Consider the following 24,403-nt stretch of genomic DNA (forward strand, 5'->3'; position numbering starts at 1 on the left):
TGTGTGTGTGTGTGAGAGAGTGTGAGCGAGTACCTCTCTCTGATTATGAACGAGGGTTGTGGTGGGTGCGACCTCTCTGACAGTGCTTCTCACGGTTACCTCTGAAGAGCTTGATATCTCCTTCCACAAGAAAAAGGAGAACGGTGGGAATGTGATGAGAATGTGAATCCCTCTCAAAAATGGCATCACACAGTTAACCATACAGACTAGAAAAAGCATGTGTGCGCACACGCACACACCCACATACACACACACACACACACACACACACACACAAACGGTGGCTTTATCATCTCATGGCTGTGAGCTTGAAGAAAGAGCAAGAGAGGAAGTCATTTTTAGATGTCTATATCGTGTAAAAGCCGAGCTGCTTCCCAGGCAAGTCTAAATTCCATTAATGGAGGATTCTGGAGAGAAAAAGCAATATTATACCAAAAAGGTACAAAACTGCATCAGCTATTTCCTCCAGTGAGATTAATGAAATTTGAAGGAGATGAAAGAGAAATGTGATATTTGAGGTTGTATCATCTGCTGTTAACATGAAAGATACATGGAAGATGGAGTTGCTGAAACCACTTATGTCAGATAATAATCTCTTTCCTGATGCACAACCAGTTTTTAACAGACCTTGGATATTAAAATGATGGGGCAAACTTGAGCTGAAAGTGTTTTCTGTGGAGATAGAGAAGCAATAACCTGATCAAACAGACTGAGACATTTCGCCTCCAAAAACTCTATGTAAAATTTAGCATTCAGCAAGGTCATCGTACGCTCAATGAATCCACTCTGCTTCCCGCCTGAATGAACAGATGGGCGAGAAAAATGGAGGGGCAGACTTGACCTTACTTTACTGAGATCCCCATCAGCACCATCAGAAGCAGATAACACGTTCTGGCATTTCCTGCATGCAGCGGATGACAGTGACAGATAGACCAACAAAGTTCAAGACGCCGCCTTTAATTTATTGCAGCGGCGTTTGTTTAACAACCACTTACAATCAAATGTAAAGCACTCAGTCGCGTCCATATGTTTCTCACTTCACTCAGAGCTGCGAAAGACGTGACAGCACTCCTCTTTCAAGCTCGGTCAGCTATAAATAGGTGGCAGAAAGAACTCTTGTCTTGTCAATGTCTTCCACACACATCTCCAAGAAATTATTGTTTGAGGACAAATACAGAAACCTGCCACTGGATGTTTGTTTTTTTTAGTAGCAGATAACTCATAGCAAAATGTACTAAAATATCAAAAGTCAGTCTGCATAACAGGTCAGTTTAGAATGTTTCTTATTCATGACTCCATTGATATGCATGGGAGCATTTGATTACAACATTATGCCACTGACTAGCTTTAACATATAACAAACAGATAGGAAAAAAAAGGTAAGACTTTGAAATCCTTTCTTCTTGGCATGGTTCAGACAGTTATTATATTTGTAAAAGGCGGATATAAGCTAATGTTTTTAAGTTTTCCTGGAGCAAATGTAAGCGCTGTGCATGAGATGCGTTTTTCACGAGACCACAGAGACGTCTACAATCCCAGCTCTCTGCACAAGTTTAAAACTCCACCACCTGCCAATGATACTAGAACTCACAGACTGAGGTGTTACGTCTCATTCCTTACATTCTAAATGTTACTTGCTGATAAGAAGAGAGCCGGGCTAGCTGTTACCGCTAACTTCCAGTCTTGCTGCTAAGCTACTGCTAAGCAGAAGTGTCCCTCTCCTGGCTTGGGCTTCATCCAAGCAAGGACGTGCACATTCTCTAGACATTCTCACCTGGATGGATCGTTGCTGGTAATGGACCTGGGTGGTGGTGGACTGAGAAGATGAGGAGGCAAACTCCTGACTCTCAAACTGTTTCTTTACACTTGCCAGGCCACCGGGCAGCGAGCACGCCTCGGATTCATCCATCATCTGTTAGATTACACAGAAAACACACGTTATTCAACACAGTGTGGATCTACAGTTCATACGGGGTTTAGGAGACTGGATTTACCAGATGTGAGCTGATCTCCATTTGAATTGATTATTCTGGACAGAAACTTATGCAAACACCACAGCACAACAGAATTATACTAATGCTACGACTGGCTAATGCTATTACGAACATCTGCAGTGTTGCAGTGTTTTCTAAACCTCAACAAAGACAATAAAATGGCTGCTTAGAATCTTCTAGAGGGTTTATAGAGGGTCGTCAGATTTGGATTTAATGATGAGACGGGGTAAAGGTCAAATGCAAAAAGAACCATGTTACATCTTTCGGATATAAAAAGCTGAAATAAAAACTAGTGTAGTGTCAATTTGTATGCTTATTACTGACGGAGACCTCAGAAAGATGGCAAGCACGGTTTTAATCGCATTCATTTCTCTGCAACAGAGGGTAAAAGCTCAATAGGAGATTTGGACTTTCAGGTCATTCGACATAATGGAACATAAAAGCTTTTCATTTAGTTACTGCATGGCGGGAATTATTTCCTAAAACGGGAAAATAAAGAACAAAGCCCTGATTGCTTTGCAGAGAGGTGGAGGAGAGAAGATGTCTAAATCTCATTAAAATGGAAAATACACCCCTCACCCTGCAAGATCTGGTCCAGAATACTCACTTACTATTTGATCAAATAATATCCTTTTGGGAATGTCAATTACTTTCCTCGTAAAACATTTATACATAGGTTCCTGCATATACAGTAGCTTCTGTGATTCTGCAATATATATGCTGCCGTTTGATTGCATTGCTGAACACACACACACACGCATGCACGCACCCACCTACACACACTCACACACACACCCCATCACGTTTACCTTTTAATGCAAATGAGAGTCTGATGCAATTCATGAGTTATTACATAGGCGTTAAGGTCAGAGATATTCGACAGTGAGCCTCCATGGCATCAATATTTGACTTCTTCAGGGTACAATGTGACACGAAATCAGTAGCTGTCGTTTGAAAGGAGGCAGGTTCAAAAATGAGAAAAATCTATCAACAATTGAGTGAGTCCTGTGGGGAGTATCTGGGCCTTTTCATTTTCTATTTATTGTTTGGAATTATCTTTTTTTTTTTTTTTTTTTGGCAACTAATTTGTTCTGATAATTACATTTTGAGTGGAATTGTGCAACTCCACTTTCCACTTCGGTAAAGATGAATATTTCAATATTTCTTCTTTTTTTCCCCGCTGTGACTCATAAAAAAAGAAAAGATGCCACTTTCATGTGTGTGTTAAAGACGAACCCTAGCATATCCACAGCAGGCAGGGGCGATGCTGAGCTTGGCTCTCTGCAAACCAATATGCCAAAGCTCCCTGATATTAAATCAAGGGCCTGCACTCTAATTTTACTTTTTTGAGAGGTCCAACTTTAGGACTTGGTCCCAGTAAATTTTGTCATGATTACCTCATATTTTTTCGAGGCCTAATGGAGAATCATTATAAGTCAAATTACACTTCTTGGGTGAATCATCTGAGACATCTTTCTGAGTCTCCATTGAAGTTACACGAACAAAGAAGCTTTCAAAATGGTTTAGTCGAGTGTTAAAGACTTCAGAATTGATGTTATCTGATAATGAGACCCACCTTGTTTCTCTCTCTCTCTGCTCACACAATTATTATGTTGTCATCTCGACTAGAGGGCTGACCTTTTGAATATTTTGTCTGGAAATGCATGTAGTGTGTGAAAAATGAGCACATTAATTTGACACCATTTCACATTAAATGCGGTGTGTAAAGAATTTTAAGCGAACCAGATTATAGAGGCCAATTCATCTTCTCATCCATCTCCAAGCAAGGAGCATAGTATAGTATTTTCCCAACATGTCCAAGTCTTTTTGCCTCATGCTCTGACTTTTTCCAATGTAATCAAGACCAATGCTTATCCAGAATCTTAACTCAGGGCTGTGTGTGTGTGTGTGTGTGTGTGTGTGTGTGTGTGTGTGTGTGTGTGTGTGTGTGTGTGAGAGAGAGAAAGAAAAAACATAACATTAACAAGTTATTCTTGCTTTAGTAGCGACAAGATGATACTGTAGAGAATCAAATCACTCTGCTCCAGTTCTGCTTTCTTTAACCACCTTGTCACTGATGTGTGGACACGCAGACGACAGCTGCCAAAGGTAGCGAGGAAAAACAAAATTCCCATGCAGATTCTGTCTGGCAGCTACTCCATAACACACACACACACACACACACACACACACACACACACACACACACACACACACACACACACCCTCATTCAGCTGTTCGTGGCCAACACATGAGGCCTGACTCAGAGGATTAACTAAGGTTGGGGAGGTTGCCACACTGGCAGTAACTGAAGCAGAGTGAAGGAAGATGATTCAGAGAGTCTTGTAAGAAGCGGTCTTATTTGATGGCCGTTAAAAGAATGCGGAGCACATATTTGTCCAGTGGTTGTTATTTTAAGGATAATTATGTGTTGGAGCCTTTTATGTAAAGCCATAAGCCACTTGAAGCAATGCTTGGCACTGATGTTAGCAAAGCACTGTGTTATTTTCCCAGCATCTCTCATCTGCTCTGCTCTGAGGTGGCTGTAAATTCAAGGCCACCGCTGCCTTGTTGCCATGCACACCTGCGACCAACCCACCGATAATCATCACTGGGAGCTCTGGTTAATGCTGCATAATAATTACCAAGCAATCATTTATGAGCATTTGAATCCTTTATCACTCTATCTAACTGGGGATTCTTCTATCACAACAGTGAAAGAAGAATTCTCGGGCTCCAGAACTTACTCTCTGTACCTATTGATTATCCATCCTCTAAAAAATCGATAATTTCAAGAATTGGAAATGATGCTTTGATTTCACTAAAAAATCGTCATCAGGGGCCAGCAGCGGTAATGTCAGGAAACAGCAGCTACCAAGAACCTAGGGCTACTGCAAACATTTGGTCTTTTTTGTTTTTAGTATGTATCTAAACACAACGCGTGATTGTACCTTCCTGTTCCTCGCCAGATCAATTCTGATTGTTGAGGCGATCACTGCAGGTGCGTGTGATGAATTCATGATATTGATCCTATGAATGAGCAAAGCTACGTGTTACAGTTACAAATAATAGCAGACTGATATGCAAGCAGCTACCACCCCCAGAGGCGTTAGAGCTTCACTGTTCAAGGTCGGTTCACGTCTGCTGATGTGTTGGGTTGGGTGATGCTGTTTCCAAGAGTTTTCCAGGCTACAGGTTTTATTTAACAGGAAGCTCCACAGGATCAGGCACATTTTAATATTCACAACATCATGTTAAACACACAGCGGTGTCATGTTGCCTGTAATCTACATTACAATTGAAGTAGTGGATACGATTTATTATACGGTTATGAATTTGACCTATTCTGTTCCGTGATCACTTCAAAAGTCCTGGCTGTAATGCTGATTTCCTCTGGCTCCTCTTCTCCCTGGATAAGCTAACCTGGAGGCTACATAATGATACAAGCCTGTTTTCATTAGAGACGAGAGGAGGCATGGTAGTGTTTGCTAACTCGTAACAATAGGATGGATTTGTTCTGAAAGCGTGGTGTTGGCTGATTGGTTTAACGGAGCTAGCATGGACGACTGCTGTGGCAGGACCGTTTTTAGATTTTTGTTCTTATGCTTCGCGCCGTGGCAAACACTGCAGCAAGGTTTGATTTAACCACATAATGGGCAACATTCATATTTAAGCAACTCGGAAACATAAGCAAAATATCAATAAATTAATATTCTTATCTCATTAGTCAGCTGAATTAATTTCAGGCCCAGTAGTTATTCACATACTAATGGTTGTTTTATGACACCATAACCTCCCTGTGATCAAAGTTTGAAAATTACCCTCATCACTGCAGGTCGTCTTGGGATATTTACTGCTGCAGTAGACTGTAGTTTACAAGCACAGAGCAGACATTTTCCAGTTTGTAGGGCTTTATTTTAGAAATTGAGCTGACTTACTGTAATGGCCTTGTCTGAACTGTTCACACAGTTGAATTATGGGCTTCATAAGGTGCATGCAGGCGCTGCCAAAGCTGTTTTTTTGTGTCCTTGTTATTGACTAATGTAACTCTGGCACATTCAGAAATCCTTTAACTAACAGAGGAATCATGTGTGAAGGCTGGACTGGATGTGTGGGTTAGCTTGAATTTGCAATAAAAATCACGTTTTTCCTCTCCACAGATGCACTGACATTCCTCAGGCATGGTGACTAATGGCTTTGACCAGATGTGTGCGTGTGTGCGTGCAAATGTGTGTGTACGTTAACCTGCATTTTCACATTGTGAGTCAAACACTGACACAAAACCTCACCCGTACATCTAATCAAGTCAGATGTGAACCCCTGCACAGAGCTCGTCACCTGATATTATATTCCTGAACATCCAGATTTTTTGGGGGGATACGGAAGTCTCAGCTTACCACAGCAGAGGAGGAGCTGCTGGTTTCTGTGCTGGACACTGCAGCCTGATACTTGGCCAGTCGCTCTTTCACAGACACCGGCTCAGCCTCCTGGTCATCAGCGTCGGGGGCCCGGTTCCCCTGGATCGGCCCTTCCTCAGAACCTCCTGACCTGGATCTACCTGCGCTGCCTGCAGCTGCAAACACAACAACAACTGCATGAAATAGGAACGTACACATACTTTTGGAGGCCTTTAACTATTTCAGCTTTAAATTACAACAAGATATTTCTCTGCATAATGTCAGATGAGACTTTCTAGTGTCTGGGCGAGGACTGACCCACTGCTTGTCTTCTCGTAATTGGGCTTCAGGGACAGTTGTGTGTACATATGTGGAAATTTCTGTCAATATTTGAACCAGCAAGTTTCACTGGTTGTTTCACCTGTCCTCCTCTGAAGCTTCAACGTCTTTTCGATAAAGGAAATTGCTAGGTTACAGATCCTGAAGATACATTAACTATGGGGTGTCCACAGGCAAACCACTGGTAATGGACACTGACATAAAACTGAAGCTGAACACTCATCAATCACCCAGCGCTCGTTTATGATCCCTCATATTGCTCAGCGCATCCCGCGGATGACCAATTAGAGAAGTCCATTGATTTTACATTTGACTTTTCTGTGCTACAAAGCATCATTAGGCACCAGAGAAAGCTCTGCTAAGGCTCAGTATACACCCACACTGGACCTTTCAGCTCTTGGCATGTTCTCTCTCCCTCTCCCTCTCTCTCTCTCTCTCCAGGTAGCAACACTGTGGGATGAACCAAGGAGATCTTAAATAGAAATTATTTCCTCTCATTATCTGCTCCCCCTGTAACCTTTGGATATTTTGAAATCCTCCTCCTTATTGTGTGCTCACACAAGGTGCTTACATCTTTTCTGCACATGCATGCACTCTCTCTCTCCTTTAATGTGAGAGCATTATTTCTCCAATTCACGCTCTGATTTCGTAACATTTCCCTCAAAACCCTTCCCGCATGCAAATTTGCTCTGCTTCTGCTTTTGGACTGAGATAGGGTTGCTTGCACAGACTTCCTGAGCTCCAGCGGGATCTCTTCTCCCTGCATTCAGGCTCCTGAAACACCTCTCGCTCTAGGATTTTCTTCTTTTTCTACTGATAAACCTGCCAAAATTCCCCAACCAGCACAATGCCAGACATGGTTCTGACCAATCAAGTTATCGCTGCCATGACAAAGCAGCTACTGGAGCGTGAGGGAAGAGAAATATTATAAATGAAAACAGCAGATTTGTGCAGAAGTAGCCTGCTGCTTGGATTTATAGATCTGTACATGCACACTGCAACAAACACCTACATGTTGATCTTAGCATCTGGTTCTTAAGAGAAAAAAAAGGTTTCACACATGAGTCATCAATCCAGTGAGAAGGCCCAGACACAAACTGCGCGTATCAATTGATTCCACGCAGGCAGGATCAGTAGATTTGCTCAAGGCAAGTAGGTCAGAGCAACACACCAATCAATACAGTTCACTTCAATTTCTTCTGATAAAAAAAGGATTTTTCTGAACACAGACAGAAAGATGAGGTTTGTGGATTTTGTAGCTTCATGTCATGAGGGTATGTTTAACCAGTCTCTTTGTAATGACTAAATACCCATGAGCCTCAGTCGCTGTTGCTGAGAGAAATCGATTCAGACGTGAATTTAAATGCTCCATTGTTGAAGTTGAACAGCTAGATTTTCCAAAAAATAGTTTGTACAGGGACAGATTCATGTCAGTCAAAGCCACAGAAATGTTCCAACGATGACTAATATTGTTTATGGGACTTTTACTTCTGGAGCCGGAGTGGCTTGAAATAGCTCCTACCAAATCACTACTCAATCGCCAACCATCTTGACAGTGGTGACCTTTGAGGGAACAGAGAGCTCTCATAGCTTATTAGCTGTGTTGTACCATCAATTTTGAGTTAACCTCCTCTGTCAGAGTTAAATATCTCCAAAAACAAAGAAAGGTGAATGGGCAGCAGATAGAAATGTGTTTGTTATGTTCTGATTGAGCTAACAAGGTTTTAGCCACGTGACTTTCTGGAAGCACGGATGAATCAACTGTAACCAGGCTTGAATTCAAACATCACATGACAAAAGCATGTCCCAAAACCATTTTTAGCTTTTTGCTACACGTGGCATTAAGTATAACCAATAAGCTGTCAGAGACAGTAATAGACGTCCCGAGATAGCGGTATCGTTCTTACCGGACGACGTCCTATAAATATGGGTCAGATATCCTACACCTGAGGCTGCGCTGTAACCTGACACCAGCGTGATGACAGAGACACAAGGATAAATCCCTCATTCATCACCGCAGATAAACCTTCACGTCATGGTCTAGAGTTGTCACAGGAAGACACATGAGGGGCTTTTGATGCCTGAGAGCAGTGACAACAGCTTACAGGTATGTTGTACGCAAAGCTGCCATGGCTCAGAGGTGAGGTAACCAGGCTCCGGAGGGGGGTGGCTGGAGGAAAAAAATAAACCCAGCCTTTTTATAAACTGGCTCTGTCTGCAGCGTCATGTTCCCCTGTAACTGCCTGATTGATGGAGTGCATGTGTGTTTGGCACATGTGAAAACAAAATTCGAGCACTTCCACAGAGGTTTTCAAAGATTTGAAACAAGATATGATCAAACTAAAACAACAACAGATTTAACTGGAGTGAATAAATGCTTTCAAACAGCCTCAGTGCTTACGATGCCCCAACATGATGAGGGCCGAGTCTCTGTTTACGGTGGTGCTGATACCAGAAATCCAAAGCATGCACTTAATCCAGGTGTAATCTCTACTTTTGAGGGAGAGCGTATTGGACTGCTTGGAGGCATATTTAGCACCACACAGACTATCATCATTTCCCACTATAGCGTCTAATCTCTTCAATATATCAGAGGCGGCACATGTGACAGAGAGGCTGAGAGAAGTCACTGGCCGAAGCCACGCTGCCGCCGGCACCACGACTCAGAGGCTATATTGAGCCCAGCTGAAGGCCGTGGACCCCCCTCCCCTCGTCACTGCCTCCTCTCAGGAGGTGATGGGTGGCACTGGGAGTTTGGAAGAGAGACAACAGATGGAAATGTACCCAGGAAGGGGAGAGAAAAAGGATAGGCGAGTAATTTCGGTGTTTAAGGGTGCAAGAAAGGCAAGCATGCCTTCATTGCTCAAAGCTAAATCAAGGCCCACAGGTCTGTGTCAAGCAGAGGCCGACGACTGATCGTGCCCCCACTCCCTGCTTCCTCCCGCAACAGAAGCCTTCAGCAACCCACCACTTACTGACCAAAGCTTTTGGTTGGCGAGGGATGACAGGAGAGCCAAAATGAGCTACACTAATTGAAATGTCAGCCATGGAGGGTGATTTCCTCCTCACAGACGAAAGCAGAATAGGCACAATAATTGAGCTGTCAAATCTATCAAAATAACTTCTTTACATGGAGACTGGATTGCCCTCGAGTGCTTCCTTATGCTAGGCTAAGCACTTTGTCTGCGATTTGCTACGCCTTCAGAATATTCCAGATCAGATCGCTGCCGGTTATGTCGGTAGAAGGAAACAGGAAGAGCCAATGCATGTTTATAGCAATTCACAACTCCTTGTGGATCCACCCAAGAGAAAAAAGAAACGACAGCAATCTCACGCCTCATTCTTTAAGGAGCTCCACCACTTGGTGCTCCAACACAAGAGAGCCGCTCTATCTTATTCCTGATTCACAGCAAAGATGTCTACATGAAACCAATTAATCATAAACTAAAATGTCATCGTTCAAATCTGTCTCCTTTCTCCTCTGCTTTGGTGGAAAAATCAATTTGAAAGAGCTGCACAAATCGTGAGACTCAGATTGAATGTTGATAACCCACATACCTGTAGATTGCTTACCCTCTGTGTAGGTCGCTCTTCAAATCAGACCACAATAGCATCCAGCTGAACAGAAAAGGGCCCCGGGGCTCCAGCAACTAAAATAGGCTTTGTCACCAGACCTTAACCCAGCAGAAGAAAGCCAGTCCTGGCCAAAGACAGACAGTGAAGCGTGGAGGCCAGCTCCAGCAGTGTGCTCCTCCGCTCAGTGAGGCCCAGGCATCCAGTGACAGCTGATTTTATTTTAGAAGTCCCCCTTCGTAAAAAATGGGATGGACTTAGAGGAGAGGGCTGCTGGATGTGGGTTGGCTTTTTTTGGTATCAAGTATCGAGGTACCTAACATGCCCTTAACCTTATGTCACAGCAGTCGTATAGACACAGATGTCACATACTATAGACTTATGATTCAGTCTGTCTAAATAAAAGCTAAATTGATTAATGTTCAAAATAATTCAGCATTTTGGAAAGTACCCCTTTCATCCTGCTTGAAAAACACCAACATTTATCTTCTGTCTTCAGTGGGGAAAAAAACACAATCAGCATTCATCCCTGAGTTAAATGGCTCCGCAGTATTTATTGGCTCGCACAATCAGGAGTTAATAAGATCTTGACACTCAGACAGACAAGCCAATTTTCCAACACAGCACTGTTAATCCTGAAAGACCGTTGCTGCTACTGCCTGGGAGCTACACAAAGAATCCCGCTGCATGGAACGTACACGCTAACCTTCATGAAAAAAAAAAACAACAACAACCCCAAAACAAACGTATTATTCTCTTTCTTGCTGAGATTCACATGACAAGATTAATGTCACTCCCATGTCTAGAATATGAAGACCTTATACGAAGCGTTTACTAGCTTACCTTTGAATTAAAACAGGAAACACGGCTTAACGCCAAGCCTGGCTCTTTCTAAAGTTTACCAATAAGTCATCCAGCACCTCTGAAGCACTCCAATTGAGACCTCTTCCTTTAATCTGAGGAAAAACTGAATTGCGGAACAGTAGTACAGGATTAAGTGAAGTAGTGGGCCAACTGAGTTACATTCTCTAACTTTTCTTGGCACGATATAATCCACCCTTCTGCATCTTTGATTGTCTCTTTAGTTTTATACAGAGCCAAATTTTCGGTTTCCAGTTATTCTTTTAAAGCTTAACTAAGCTAATTAAGGATATTTCCTCTTTACATTTAGAGCAGAGACATGTGAGGGAATGCAGCTGTTCTACCACCTCTGCAGGTCGGCCATTCACTAAAGAGCAAGTCTGAAATGAAATGGACTTGCCCAGGTCAAACTAATATAGCTTCTCCCTCCGTAGCCTTGCCTCCATCAGTGCAGTATTGATTATTGAGTCATGTAACACTATTTGAGGATCAATACTTCCTCTCGGCCTTTCTATTCTTTTCTCTCCAAGTTTAATGCGCTCAAACCTGCTGGTGTGTGGATACTTGGGTTTTTTTGTTGTATTTTTTTTTTCGCTTACAATGCTCCCCTGAGCTAAACACTGCTGACGAAAGCTGTTCAACTTTAAATGTTTTCAACACGGTGAATGATTTAAAACATTCTGGCAGGAGTTGCTTCCTCTAAAAACCCATCCTGCACAGCGTATGTCAGCCATCAAGATGTCATTTTAAAGACACCTCCTCAGATGGACATTAAGGCACTCTAACCAATGCAAAGTCATAAATTCCATGAATTGCCTGCTATGCCACGAGCCCCAGAGGATTGAGCGAGAAACCTTGAAAGATCCAGAACGCTCCAGCAGGCGATCAATGCATGATACATAATCATATTGTTGTCCGCTCTTTCTCCTCTTGTTCCTTCTTTTCTCTGTTCTCTTCCTCATTCTTTCTGTACAAACATCGCCTGGAGCCGTGGCAAAGATCCTCTCGTAAAGTTGTGACCTCAGAGCTTTTCATTCACTCTGAACCCATATCCTGCTTGACAATACAAGGATCTATCTCACAAAAGCCCACAGCCTGCATTTATGGTTTCTCTATTATTAGCTGTGATCATGGCTGTTTACTGACCTCGCATATGAAACACAAGGTGTGCTCTAGGAGCCCACCCCCGTGAGCTGCTGTCGGCAGCACACTGACCAGAGAAAAGTGTGGTTATCAGACTCGCGGAGAAGCTGCACTCTGCTGATAATCCCACTGAAATTGCACATGGATTTCCTGTTCCTAAAGTGGAAAATAAATATACTGCAGTAGAATACCTAATGAAGGGACCAGGGATTGGCCCCCACACTGAGGTCCAGTCAATCAACGCTTGTTTTTTTAAAAGGTAAAAATATTTTTTTAAGAATATTTGGTTCCTCATATGGTCAGTATTTCTAATTTGAGATTGAAGTCCAGTGTTGTAAAACATGAGCCTGTATACAAGCTCTACTTTTGATGCAGTTGTGCCAACAAATGCTTCTGACTCGAGGACTATTTAAGCTGCTATTTCTGTCCGTGGGAACACAAGATGCTCCCAATCATTCACTATTTCATTTTCAGCTGCTAGTGTACAAGTGAGGGGACAAGGTCATCAGTTATTTCATCCCCGAGCTACAAACACTCATGATAAAGTAGTGTTGTTACGACACTGATACATTAGCAGGTCGCTGAGAAACAAATGTTCCTTCAAACATCGCAAGACAAACGGTTTCACTCTGCTGCAGATTACACAGCGTTTGAGTTCTTTCCATTAGAGGCAAAACCGGTGCTTTTCAAAAATAACCATCCCAGAGGTCAGCTCGACATAGCCTGTGTTCATACCAACAACCCCACTTATTCAGGCTTGGTTGAGGCGCGCGCACGCACACTCACAAATGCGCACACACACACACGCACAGGAGACTCATACATTGTCTTGGGTGACCTTTAGTTTCTTCTGTACAACCTGATAACATCATGAAGGACTTCAAATGGTGATAAGCAGTAATGGAAAAGTTTAGATAGTCCCTGAGAACAGGAAAGGCTTGAGAGAGACGGCAGAGCGACGACCGCTCAAAGCTGCTCGGGCGAGCAACGGATGGCGACTTTGTTCAACAAAAGAACATCATCACGTGGGAACAGCGCTGTAATTTTAATATATTCCCTGGCATTTCTTGTTGCTGCCTGGTGGCACTGTGACTAATCTCAAAATCTAACGGGTTTCTCCTTGGACCATCTGGGAAGATGTCACATGAAACTCTGCCACAGAGTCTTTGTGAAACCCCGCTGACGGACAACGGCGCCCCACTGAAATGACGACCTGAGTGCAGGTGACAACAACGTTACAAACTACAGAATTTAACAAAGGAGCACAATTAAAATGAGCACCAGTTGAAATGCATGGTCGAAGGCATTTTTGAGACTGACCTCATTGCATAAGCATTGTGGGAAATTAGAGGGTGGAAGAAGAGGAGGACTTTCAATGAATTGTGCAATATGATTTACTACATTTTGCGTGGGTAATATACTGCCAATTGCGCCATTATTTCACGCTGAAAAGCATGCCTTTTAGCTCAGTAAGACTGAGAAAATGCCTGAATATCAAGTATTTCCGAGAAATAATTACTCAACCACCACTGTGTGCCAATACATCAATGCATATTTTCAATTTCCAAAACATCAATCATGTCAGGGCTCATTTTTGTCCCATAAACACAAACATAATGGAATTAAACATGAAAATGACGTGAATAAAAACACACTGAAGGGATAATAATATCATCATCATTTGGCAGGCAAATCTGGGAGGAGATTATTTAAAACAAAAGCAGTCTTTTGGCAAAACCAATGTCAACTGGCAGGATTTGCACGCTTCTCTAGGGCCCACTGTGTCTGTGTGTATTTTATATATATCCATACACACACACGCACAAAATAAATCTTTTATAAGACATTATAAATAATATAATAAAAGCACTTCTATTGAATTCCACCGCAGTATGCCACAAAAGCAGACACAGATTGGAGAACGTGGTGTAACACGAGAGGAAACAAGTAAACATGGACGCCTATTTAAAAAGAGCAGCAGTAGCATGGAGATTTAGAGGTGAGCTTTGCATCTGTTTAAAGTGCAGTTACTCGGCTGCTGTGCTTTATTTAAACTCAGCAGCTTTGCAGGCAACAGCTCCTGTAGCCCCCCCCCCCCGCGCCACCGCTGTCAGTCGTTTGACCTCGAAGACTATGCGTCGTCGTCACTGACAACCTGTCAGCAAAGACAAAAGCTCGCGCTCAGTCAGGACGACGAGAAGAATGAAGGATCATCAACAAGATCCAATTTTAGACACTGCAGCAGAGAGATTTAGAGGCTCTCACTGATCTCAGGTAGAGTTGGAGAGACTCTCAGTCTTCCTATGTGAGTATGTAAGGAGTGTAACAATGCAGCTGAGTGTGTGTGTGTGTGTGTGTGTGTGTGTGTGTGTGTGTGTGTATGTGTGTGTTTAACATTGTGATCCAACTGTGAGGCCTGTCAGCATCACCATCAGTTTAGTCTCAAACATCACCACCTCTGCCAAGTTTGTTTATGCAGATTCACCTCACTGTAAAAGCATCCGTGTTGCCAAAGCCCATGAATGTCGAGACATCAAAGGCTGTGTGCACGTGTGGCTCACACCAGCATTTGTACACCGGCCAAATCAATCAACAACAAATCCCAGATTCCTTTACACTTTTGATTTTTTCAAAATTATACGTAAGTGTTGTATCACATTGATTGAGACAGATAATGACATCTAAAAGAAAGGCTGAATATCAGACGAACACAAACTTGACTCCAAATGAAGAAAAAAGCCCACCAGCTCTTGTCTTTAGGGGAAGGTGACAATGCCTTTATTGAACTGGCAGGCATATTCATGTTCTACCTTTACAGCCTGCCAGTTTAATAAAAAGATTTGTTCATGCCCTTCACCGGAGCACCATCTTTTTTGTACCGTTACAAGAAACTCTCCTGCTCTCTGGCTTTTCATTATGACTCCAAATGAGTCCAGGTTAATTTTAGCAGCTATTTCAGGTGTCGTCTAAAGACCAGTCAAAGTCATTTTTATCCTCAACAAGTCTAGTCGACAAAAACTAAAGTCATGACCGGATATTCAACTTTTAGGTAATTACAGGCCCTCTATTAACCACAAAGGTCCTTTCATTTATGACTGTTCCACCTTAAGTGAGCCCCAGTTGCTGCTAGCTTAGGGACTAAAGCCCTTCACTTTAAACGGCCCGCAAGTTAACAAGGGAACTTGGCTCGTGTCTTGAGGAGCTTTAGCATTTATTCCCAGAAAATGGTCTAAAACGTAGACCTGAGGAACAGAGTATAGCACTGGAGCCACTTGTTCATCTCAAGGAGTCTCTCTTTTTTGAAAAAGATAAGAAAACTCTTTTTGTGATAATTTTTGTCTGTGAAAGAAAAAAACGTCACTTTTCTATCATATGCATGCATGCATGCATGCACGCACGCAGGTTCACACATGGCTTCAGAGGACATGTCATTGACGGAGACCCTACTCAACCCCGCCATTAACATATATGTAGAGTGATCAATCACAGTGACAGCTCTAAAAACACCAGCTCACACCTGCCATTAGTATATCTACATCCTCTACATTTTAAGTGGCCTCTTGTGGATGTCACGTACTCATCCATCACATCCATCATTTCATCTGCAAAGACCAAATGTGTCTACTGCAGGTCTACAGACTGCCCCTGGCTCTGTTTCTTCACATGTCCCCGGAAAGCCATGTCATCTAAGAGGCTGGAAACACTCATAACGTAAAGTTTCTCGATGGCCTTTTCTACATTTCCAGCCATCACGGACTCCAGTTATCTACCAGGTCTGAACGTAGCCTTCCACTCATTTCTTGAAGACCTCAGCACAGCCAGTGCCTGGTTAACTTCCTTCAGTTTCTATGTGATAGTGCAGCGGTGAAGCATTGGCCAGCACCTGGTACTGTAAACTCTATCGGTGTCCACCATTATCAGCATCAGTGAAAAACAAACTGGAGGTAGCTACCTTTTGCAGTACGCTATCGCAGTAATGGAGGCGCAAAATCTAGCGAGCTCCAAGTTTCCCATTAAAAAGCTGCCAGGGAGGCAGGCTTATCTGCCAATGAACAATCTACCTCTCAAAAGCTGCTTTCTACCAAATGTTTATCTCATGGGACAAATGGAACTCCACACTGCATTAAGCATCCCACAGCCTGGGCTGTTTGTTTGAAGGAGCAGACGCTGTTCCCCCTACCCACCCTCCAAACGGAGCCCCCCCGTCCCCGGAAAGTCAAGTTAATTTGATTCATTTATTTGACTGATAGCAACAACAGAACAAACCAGACAACACAACTTCACATCAGAAATCACATCAGGTCACTTTTGCTACAGAACGGGTCTGGACTTCGTTCTCTTATCAAATAAACTGATGATGCTTCTGTCACTGATCTTATTTATGCTGAGGGTTTTCACTGCACTCTCTACAATGTCTCACATTTGCAATTCTCCTCCGTTGTAGCTTTGGCGAAGACGCCGCCCCTACTAGCATTGCACGCGCGCACACACACACACACACACACACACACACCTCCTGACAACTACTCCTCCTGGCTGTACGAGACTGATCTTGATAATTAAGTAAGAAAGGAAATAATAATCAGGACACTGAGGAGAAAGACTGGCAGTGTGCACTCACAGAGCCAGACCCATCATACACATCTCATGATGGATCGATGATCCTGTAGAAGTGTGAAAAACAACAACAAAAAAATGACTCACACAAAGTGGCATCCTGAGGTGAGGCCATGGCGTGATCCTTTGGTGGGTCAGGCCGTGCAAGACTTCTGGACGTCACTCTTTTGGGTGGAGGCGCGTGGGTGGTTGTCACTTCCTGGTCAGAGAGAGGAGAGAGCTATCAGAGGAGACACCTGTGCTTTTTTAACAAGGAGATGGAGGGGTGAATCTTCAGGTCATCAGAACCAGCTGGCTGCACCCAAATCACTCGTGCATACCACAACGTAGACAGAGGAGAAAAAAAGAAGACAAATGTGCCAGCACACATACCTTGAGTATGAAAAATGATACAGTGGAGCGCCTGGTGACAGTTAAGCTTTGGATTCCTGAGAAACTTTGTAACTGTCGTCGACACACACAACTCATGTACTCACTCACTCACGCACACACACATCTGAGTGTAAATAGTGCCGACCTTGAACACAATGTGAACAGAAGCTATTGACTGGAAAGTCAGTGCAAACAGCACTTGGTTGAATTTTAATAGAGCCACTCAGGCTGTAACTAAAGGTGTTTTCACACTTCTATTGATAAAAAGCTACAACAATGGTAAATGGCTTGTCCTTGGTGCATACAAGCTTGTTTTTCTCCAGCAAGTATTTTGTCAAAACCTAGACACCAGCCTGTGCAACACGACGAGTCAGTAGAAATTTCTCCTGGCTGGCAGGAACCAACACCTGTTTTTGTGTTTCTCTTTGCAAATGTGCAGTTTTTTTTCCTTTTCTTTTTTTCCATTTGCAAATCAAATGTATTCCCTATAGCATTCTTCCTCCAGCTTCTTGTCGGGCACCAACTCAGAGTGACAACAAACACGCAATAACTAGGCACACACGGCAAAACCATGCGACACACACAAACACACAAAAGTGTGCCTGTCTCGCTAGTTCTCCTCTCTGTTCAAAGTGTCAACCACAATTTCAGAAATGCACCAAAGGACATCATAATGTCCTGAAAAATCCTGTTTAGCAAATCCCTATAAGACATGCATGTTCATTTGCATACGTCCCCACAGTATTACACACTCTCACACACACACACACACACACACACACACGTCACGGAAAACCAGGGATGTAAAGATAATCTCTCCCTTTCTGTCACTGTCATTCTGCCTCTTGCTGAAGCAGCACTCAAATCGAATGAAGCTCAAGTCAGTGAGCTGCGAGGAGCACAGACGCTTGGTCCAAACCGGCTGCTAACCGCAGCTCCCCGGTGCTCGGGGACGGAATCCGCTCAGAGGAATGTAGTCTACAACCAGATATGAGGATGTTTCACAGGCCTGAGTGCCGAGATTTTGTGTGTGTGTGTGTGTGTGTGTGTTTGAGTTCATTAAAGAATCAACTAATGTCAGACATTATGAGTGTGATGAAAGACGACCTGCGTCCATGAACTGATACTTCTCAAGTCTCGCTACAGCGGATGAGACATGACCGTCAACACATCAGTCATAAGCAGTGTGTGCTATCAAAAGGCTAAGGAGCAGATGCTCTTAAGAGATCTTCAAATGGAATTTTTCAATCAATCAATCAATCAATCAAACTTGATTTATAAAGCGCTTTTCATACGTATATGTAACTCAAAATGCTTTACATAGACAAAAAATAAAAGCATTCCCTCAAACTCACAAATCACCCCACCGTTCACCCACACACACGCACTGTTTCACTCATACACAAACACGCACACATACACACACTAAAATAGTGGACATTTGACTGAGTACGAGAGGCCGAGTACAGATGAACCAGCCAAAAAATGCAAGAAAGCGCCATCAGAGGAGTCCTTTGCACCAGGAGCAGAGAGCCACCGCTCCTGGTGCAAAGGACCCCCCGGGGGAAACACTGGAGATCCTGAAGCTAAAAGAATAAAAATAGGTAAAAACTAAAAAAAAAACAATAAAAGCTAGGAACTAAAATAGAAAATGGTATAATTTCAATTTAAGATGTATGATTCTAAAACTGGTGAAATGTGGGCCTGCCCCCTGGTCTGAGTTGGGACGCGTGCTACTTAAGTTTGCAATTTTGTAATTTTTAACCTTCGACACCGGGTACTGATCTGACACGACTTTGTTAAACCAATAAATACTAGCTGTTTACCAGCTGTACGCCCTAGCACCCCTGCGTGATCTGATATGGTTAACATGTTTTTTTATTACCTGGCTCAGGTTAAACCCCCACCCCCCCAGAGAATGAAGTCATGGAACTTGTTTTCATCTTCTTCTTAGACAGTCTCCTGCCTGCAGGCTCGATACTGGACATGTTTGATCGGTGGGGTTTGACCATATTAAATATTGACATTTCTGACATTTTCCTGGCTCCGTCTGACGAATGTTATGTGCCTGAAATCAATTCCTCTTTTCCGCTCTGAAACAGTAGCTGCCAGTGGAAGCACAGCACAACTTCCTGCGTAGGCTAGTGTTTCAGAACAGAGAAGAAGAAAAAAATTTGCCCTATTCATGGCGAGAACTAACCGGGAAATAGCAGGGTCCTGTTTGAGGGCCACTAAAATATGAGGTATTAAATCAGTTTGGCTTACTTGCATTTTAGCCTAACTCAGAGGTATTTCTTACACTGGGTAAATTAACTATCCTGATTATTGGAGTAATGGTTTGTTCCATCAAATGTCAAAGCTATTAAGTTTGAACTGACTTCAAACAGAAAGGCTGACAATGATTTAATTTATTTTGTATCATGAGTGAGGAGGGCAGTATTTATGGACACACAATAGCTGGGTGAACAGCAACAGAACCACAGCACAATATCTCATGAAACCAAGTGCTGTCTAGCTTTGAGTCCCTGCCATATGTTCCCTTTTGGCGCAGACCGACACAGAGGCAGCAGGAAGTGGGAATGGGGGATAGCAACGGTGGGGTGTTTCTGTGCTTCTCCAGCAGACTGACAGAGTTAATAAGGGACAGCGCTTGGTGAAATCTGTCGAGATATTGCCAGCCTGTCACCAGAGGTAATCCAAGCGGAAAAAAAAAAAAAAAAAAAAAAAATCACTGGACTTGTCTAAAAGAATCTCAGCTAATGAAATCAATGCTGACCATCTGGGACCGTTTCATGTGTGACATACAAAGAGGCAGGTCAGACCTGTAGTAGCAGGACTAATCACACGCGCATGCCGGGCCTGGAGGGGTGACATCGTGACACCCCTAATAGTCCCTTCACACCGAGGCCTTATAGAGGGAGATACTGGTGCTGTTCTGTGGACAAACATGCTGGTACCTCCAGGCTTTGTCTTATGACAGCTGTTGACATTTTCCTTATCTCCTAACAAACCTTGCTCCTATTAGGAGGACGTTAATGACACGCTGCCATGCATGGAGTGTCTCTGAAGACGAGCCCTCAGTATCCTTTATCTGTCCACTTACTCTCCTGTCTGCTGTCATACTGTTGGAAAAATGTCAAGTCTTAATAAGTCAATTAGTGGAGAACAGAATCCTAAATTGTATTTTTCTAAACCCCAGTGAGAGAATGTGGTAATTGGCTGAGATAAATCATTTGAAAGAGAGAGGTCTTGAAGATGGAGTGATATTGTATTGAAACTTGTTCCATGTTCAGGATGTTTCACCGAGGGAAAACACAGCGGTCAGTGCTTTAGACTGGACAAAAGATCTCCCTCGTTTATTTCATGAACGCTTATCAACTTAGTTTTGGAAATAGTTCTGCTCAAATAAAACCGCAAAATGTAATTTCCACACATACCTCATGTTAATTAGTGAGTGTTAGCGGTGCAGCGTCGGGATTTGTGCTCAGCTCAGATCATCTGTGTGACAACCATTTAATTCACCAAGGTTGTGGTTACATCAAAGTAAACTTTGACGAATACATTTCAGGCAAATTTGGAGTCTGAATGAAAGTTTACAAAACTAAGAAGTACTGTGAATCTCTCCAGCACCCGAATGCTCCAGGTTCAAAACACTTGGCAGGCACTTCAAGAGCTTTTGCGGTGCTGCTGAAGATATGGAGGCAGCTCAAATCAATAAGGTCGACCGGTTCAGTATAGGATGTAACATTTTGGAGGAGAGTGATTGCCTAACTCAAATTGGATGAACCGCTTGGAAATTTTCTTTTTTGTATTTGAGTCTATTCATTTTCCACTCCAACTTGACGCATTTGTCTTGCCCTTTCCCTCAGTGGGTTAAGCCAACTCCATGGTGCTTTAGTGTTTTCGCGGCCAGGTTGAATGGCAGGTGAAGCTGTATGGCCACTAGAACTGGGAGATCCATTTCTGCCAGCGCAGGAAGACTCTCTGCATCCACTGTCTTTGCTTTTTCTTTTCCGGTTGGATCTTCCACTCAGACTTTTACCCAATTAGCAAAGCCCATGTCCTCTTGGCATTTCACAAATGTAATGATTCATTTAATTCATTTAATGCCGGCCATTGACTGCCTATGAGCCATTCATGTCAGTGTCTGTGGAGTAGCGCTGTAGTTCTAGTGGGTGGTGACAGACTGGAAGGGCCGGCCAAAAAAGAGAAGTCACTAACACATGACTCACTGTTTGAGTACTTCATTTTAAATTACAGGATTCCTTTGTCAGCAAACGGTGCACGCACACACAACACTCACACACACACATAGAAGTGAATCCAAAAGTGTGTGCGCACACACACACACACACACACACACACACACACTGTATTTATACATGCTATTCAGCTGCATGCACACTCTAACAGCTCTCTGACTGAGTGCTTCTGGCTGTGAAAGCTGCCTTATGGCTTTGCTGGCATAACATACAAGTGGCTGCTCTCAAACATGACCCACAAGTCTCTGCAGCCATAAACAAATCTCAGGACTGACCACGCCGACCAGTTGCTTTGGTCTTGTTTCTCTAATGACGCCTGACCTTCTCCAACAACTCAAAGAAGTGATTCAGAGGTCTGAGTGATTTTCAAGTTGTTATTTCCTTGACAGAAGAGAAGTGCTGCTCATCTTGGGCAGCCAGTGTTCTCTTAGTGAAGGGCACCCTGACACAGTCTCTGGAGGTGCCAGGGAACCAGCATACTGGTACTAAAATGGCACTATAGCACCTTTTATTAGTATCAATACCTTAAGAATGACAGTGTTTTATTACTGGCGCGCGTGCGTGCGTGTGTGTGTGTGTGTGTGGCACTCTGCTTCCACTCCCACTGCAGTTTTCATGGTGATAAAACCAGAAGTATGGCTGCTAATATTTCGCTTACATAGCTGATAGTCAGTACACCTTCACACACACTACAAAGCCCATCGATAAAACATGTTTTAATCTACGCAGAGCTGGGGAGCCAACATGTCAGGGCTATAAAAATTCCAAGTCAAAGAAACACTCAAAAGCACATAAACTACATTTCTTAGTTTGAAAATAAATCACTTCAACTGCATTTTTTCTTAGCTTTTGCAAGTTAAAATAAAATTTAAAAAAAATTTATGGTCGCGTTTACACAAGACAAAACTGTCAGAAACCTCCCAAACCCATCAAATCTATTAATGACTATCAATTTTAGCTCAAAGAATATCTGACCCAAAAATAAAGCAGTTGATTGCACAGTTTTTCGGCTAAATGAGGAGAGAGGGGGAGAGCGGCAGGAGGGAGAGGGGATGAGAGAGGTTCCAACTCAGCCGCCACTGATGATGAAAGGACAGACACTCGGCGTCTGACAAAGGCTGAGCCAGTGAAGAAGAGAAAGTACCAGTTTCAACCACAATGGCTGACGCAGTACTGGCGGTTGTGGTGCAATAGGAGAGCTACGCTGTGTACATTAATGCTGATGCGGCCCAGTCAGAAAAGTTTAATCAAAACTCTGAGGTTGCGTGACTGTCGAAACACACTTGGACGAACGCGTCACTCAAAGACTGAGCCAAAATGAAAGGAGACAGGATTGAAGGATTGTGACCAGCTAAAGGAGACGTACCGCCACCTACTGCTCCAGAGGTGAACATTCTTCAGCCAGTAAATCGACTGTTTCCTGTTCAGCTTCCATACTGGCAAAGCTGCACCTGTGCATGTAAACCTCTGACTGTATCTTCCTGGTCCAGACAAACCGCTCGTATTGATCCATCTTATCAAGGTCTTTCTCGAGGCCACTCCTGTCAAACCAGCAGCCCCGAATCTTCTCTTCCCAGCAGCAGCCGATACTGTTAAGCTGCTTGAAGCTGTTGTTCCGTGAGCCACAGATCACACAGCTGTCAGAGCCCTGACATGTGATTGCATTGTGGGGTTGGGTCTGTGAGAACTCTCCCTGTCAAGAGTTTCCTCTAGTTTCCAAGAGCCTTTTGATGCTGGGGGAAACTCTCCTCACTAACACCTTGGCTTTCTTTGCACTTTCTCCACAAGACCTCCACTCTGAATGGTCAGTCTGTGTTCCTTGTCTAATGGCCTTTATCTACTTGTGATGATGCAATCAACCAGGTCCGGCAGTGCAATACTGTCCTAAAAATGCTTCAGAGGGTGAAGCTGCCCATCTGTTCCCTGCTGCTTCAGTCCAGTCAGACTGCTTGTAAGTAGGGAATGATCAGACTCAGTCTCATGCAGGAGCAATAGTGTGTCCACCGATGGAGATTTGAGGGGACCGCTCCTGCTCCACTGTCCTCCTGTTACGTCGTGATCTGTCATTCCAATGTGCTCTCACACTTCATGCTGATCTCATGATCTTGATCCGTTTCTGGGGGATGTGATGAAGCCGAGGGAGGATTCTTCACCAACCCAACAGCATCTGGTAAAAGTTCATCGCAGATTAATTCAATATGCATTCTGCTGCCATGATTCGGATCATATTTCTCACCAGTCACAAACACAAGTGCGAATAAATGCTTGCATCAACTTTCAAGCCTTTACTAGCTTCCACTGGTTAAAAAAGGTCTCGGAAATTTGAATTATTTCTGAGTTTTTGGAAACAGAAATTCCTTCAGGAGTTTACTACTGACCTGTGTGCCACTTAAGGTTATTGACTGAAACTCAATTGCTTACAGCTGCTCGGTTTCCATTTCTTATTTCCTGACTTCCATTTCAGAACAGACAAGTCTTATAAACGCCTACATTTGAATCTCAAAGCTTATCGGTTGCCTTCTTGTATCACCACCCTCTTTGTTGCTGTTATGCAACTGTGAGCATTATTCTTTTGAAGGTCATCATGGCTTTTATGTTATCCTCCCCTTGCACTCGCTACTTTTTGGCAGCTGCCTTCTTTTTGTGAGTGGTTTTGTTTGTGCTTGGTGCCATAAGCATTCCCGTTTGCAATCCAGCAGAAATATGAAAACAATGTTTTTGTGTTGGAGCCTTGCAATCCTCTATCGACTGTCCTCATTATGAGGCACTGCGAGAGCTGCCCACGCAAATATTTCAAACATTCATGGACAAACATGGACGAAGAGAGATGTGGAGAGGAGACGA

The 24,403-nt window shown here is 43.3% G+C and overlaps 1 protein-coding gene across 1 annotated transcript in view; it reads right to left on the reverse strand.

The window, feature by feature from the left end:
- xirp2a (xin actin binding repeat containing 2a) overlaps positions 1-24,403 on the reverse strand; it is a 54,774-nt gene that overhangs the window by 12,116 nt on the left and 18,255 nt on the right. The window contains exons 8-11 of the mRNA XM_086200225.1: positions 17,013-17,124; positions 6,393-6,568; positions 1,775-1,912; positions 34-120 (exon numbers count right to left, since the gene is read on the reverse strand). Of these exons, the coding sequence (XP_086056351.1) occupies positions 34-120; positions 1,775-1,912; positions 6,393-6,568; positions 17,013-17,124 (513 nt within the window). The remainder of the gene's footprint in view (positions 1-33; positions 121-1,774; positions 1,913-6,392; positions 6,569-17,012; positions 17,125-24,403) is intronic.

Source organism: Aulostomus chinensis, chromosome 1, assembly GCF_037954235.1.
Source record: "Aulostomus chinensis isolate RoL2024-O1b breed Wild chromosome 1, RoL_Achi_v1.0, whole genome shotgun sequence".
Classification (NCBI taxonomy): domain Eukaryota; kingdom Metazoa; phylum Chordata; class Actinopteri; order Syngnathiformes; family Aulostomidae; genus Aulostomus; species Aulostomus chinensis.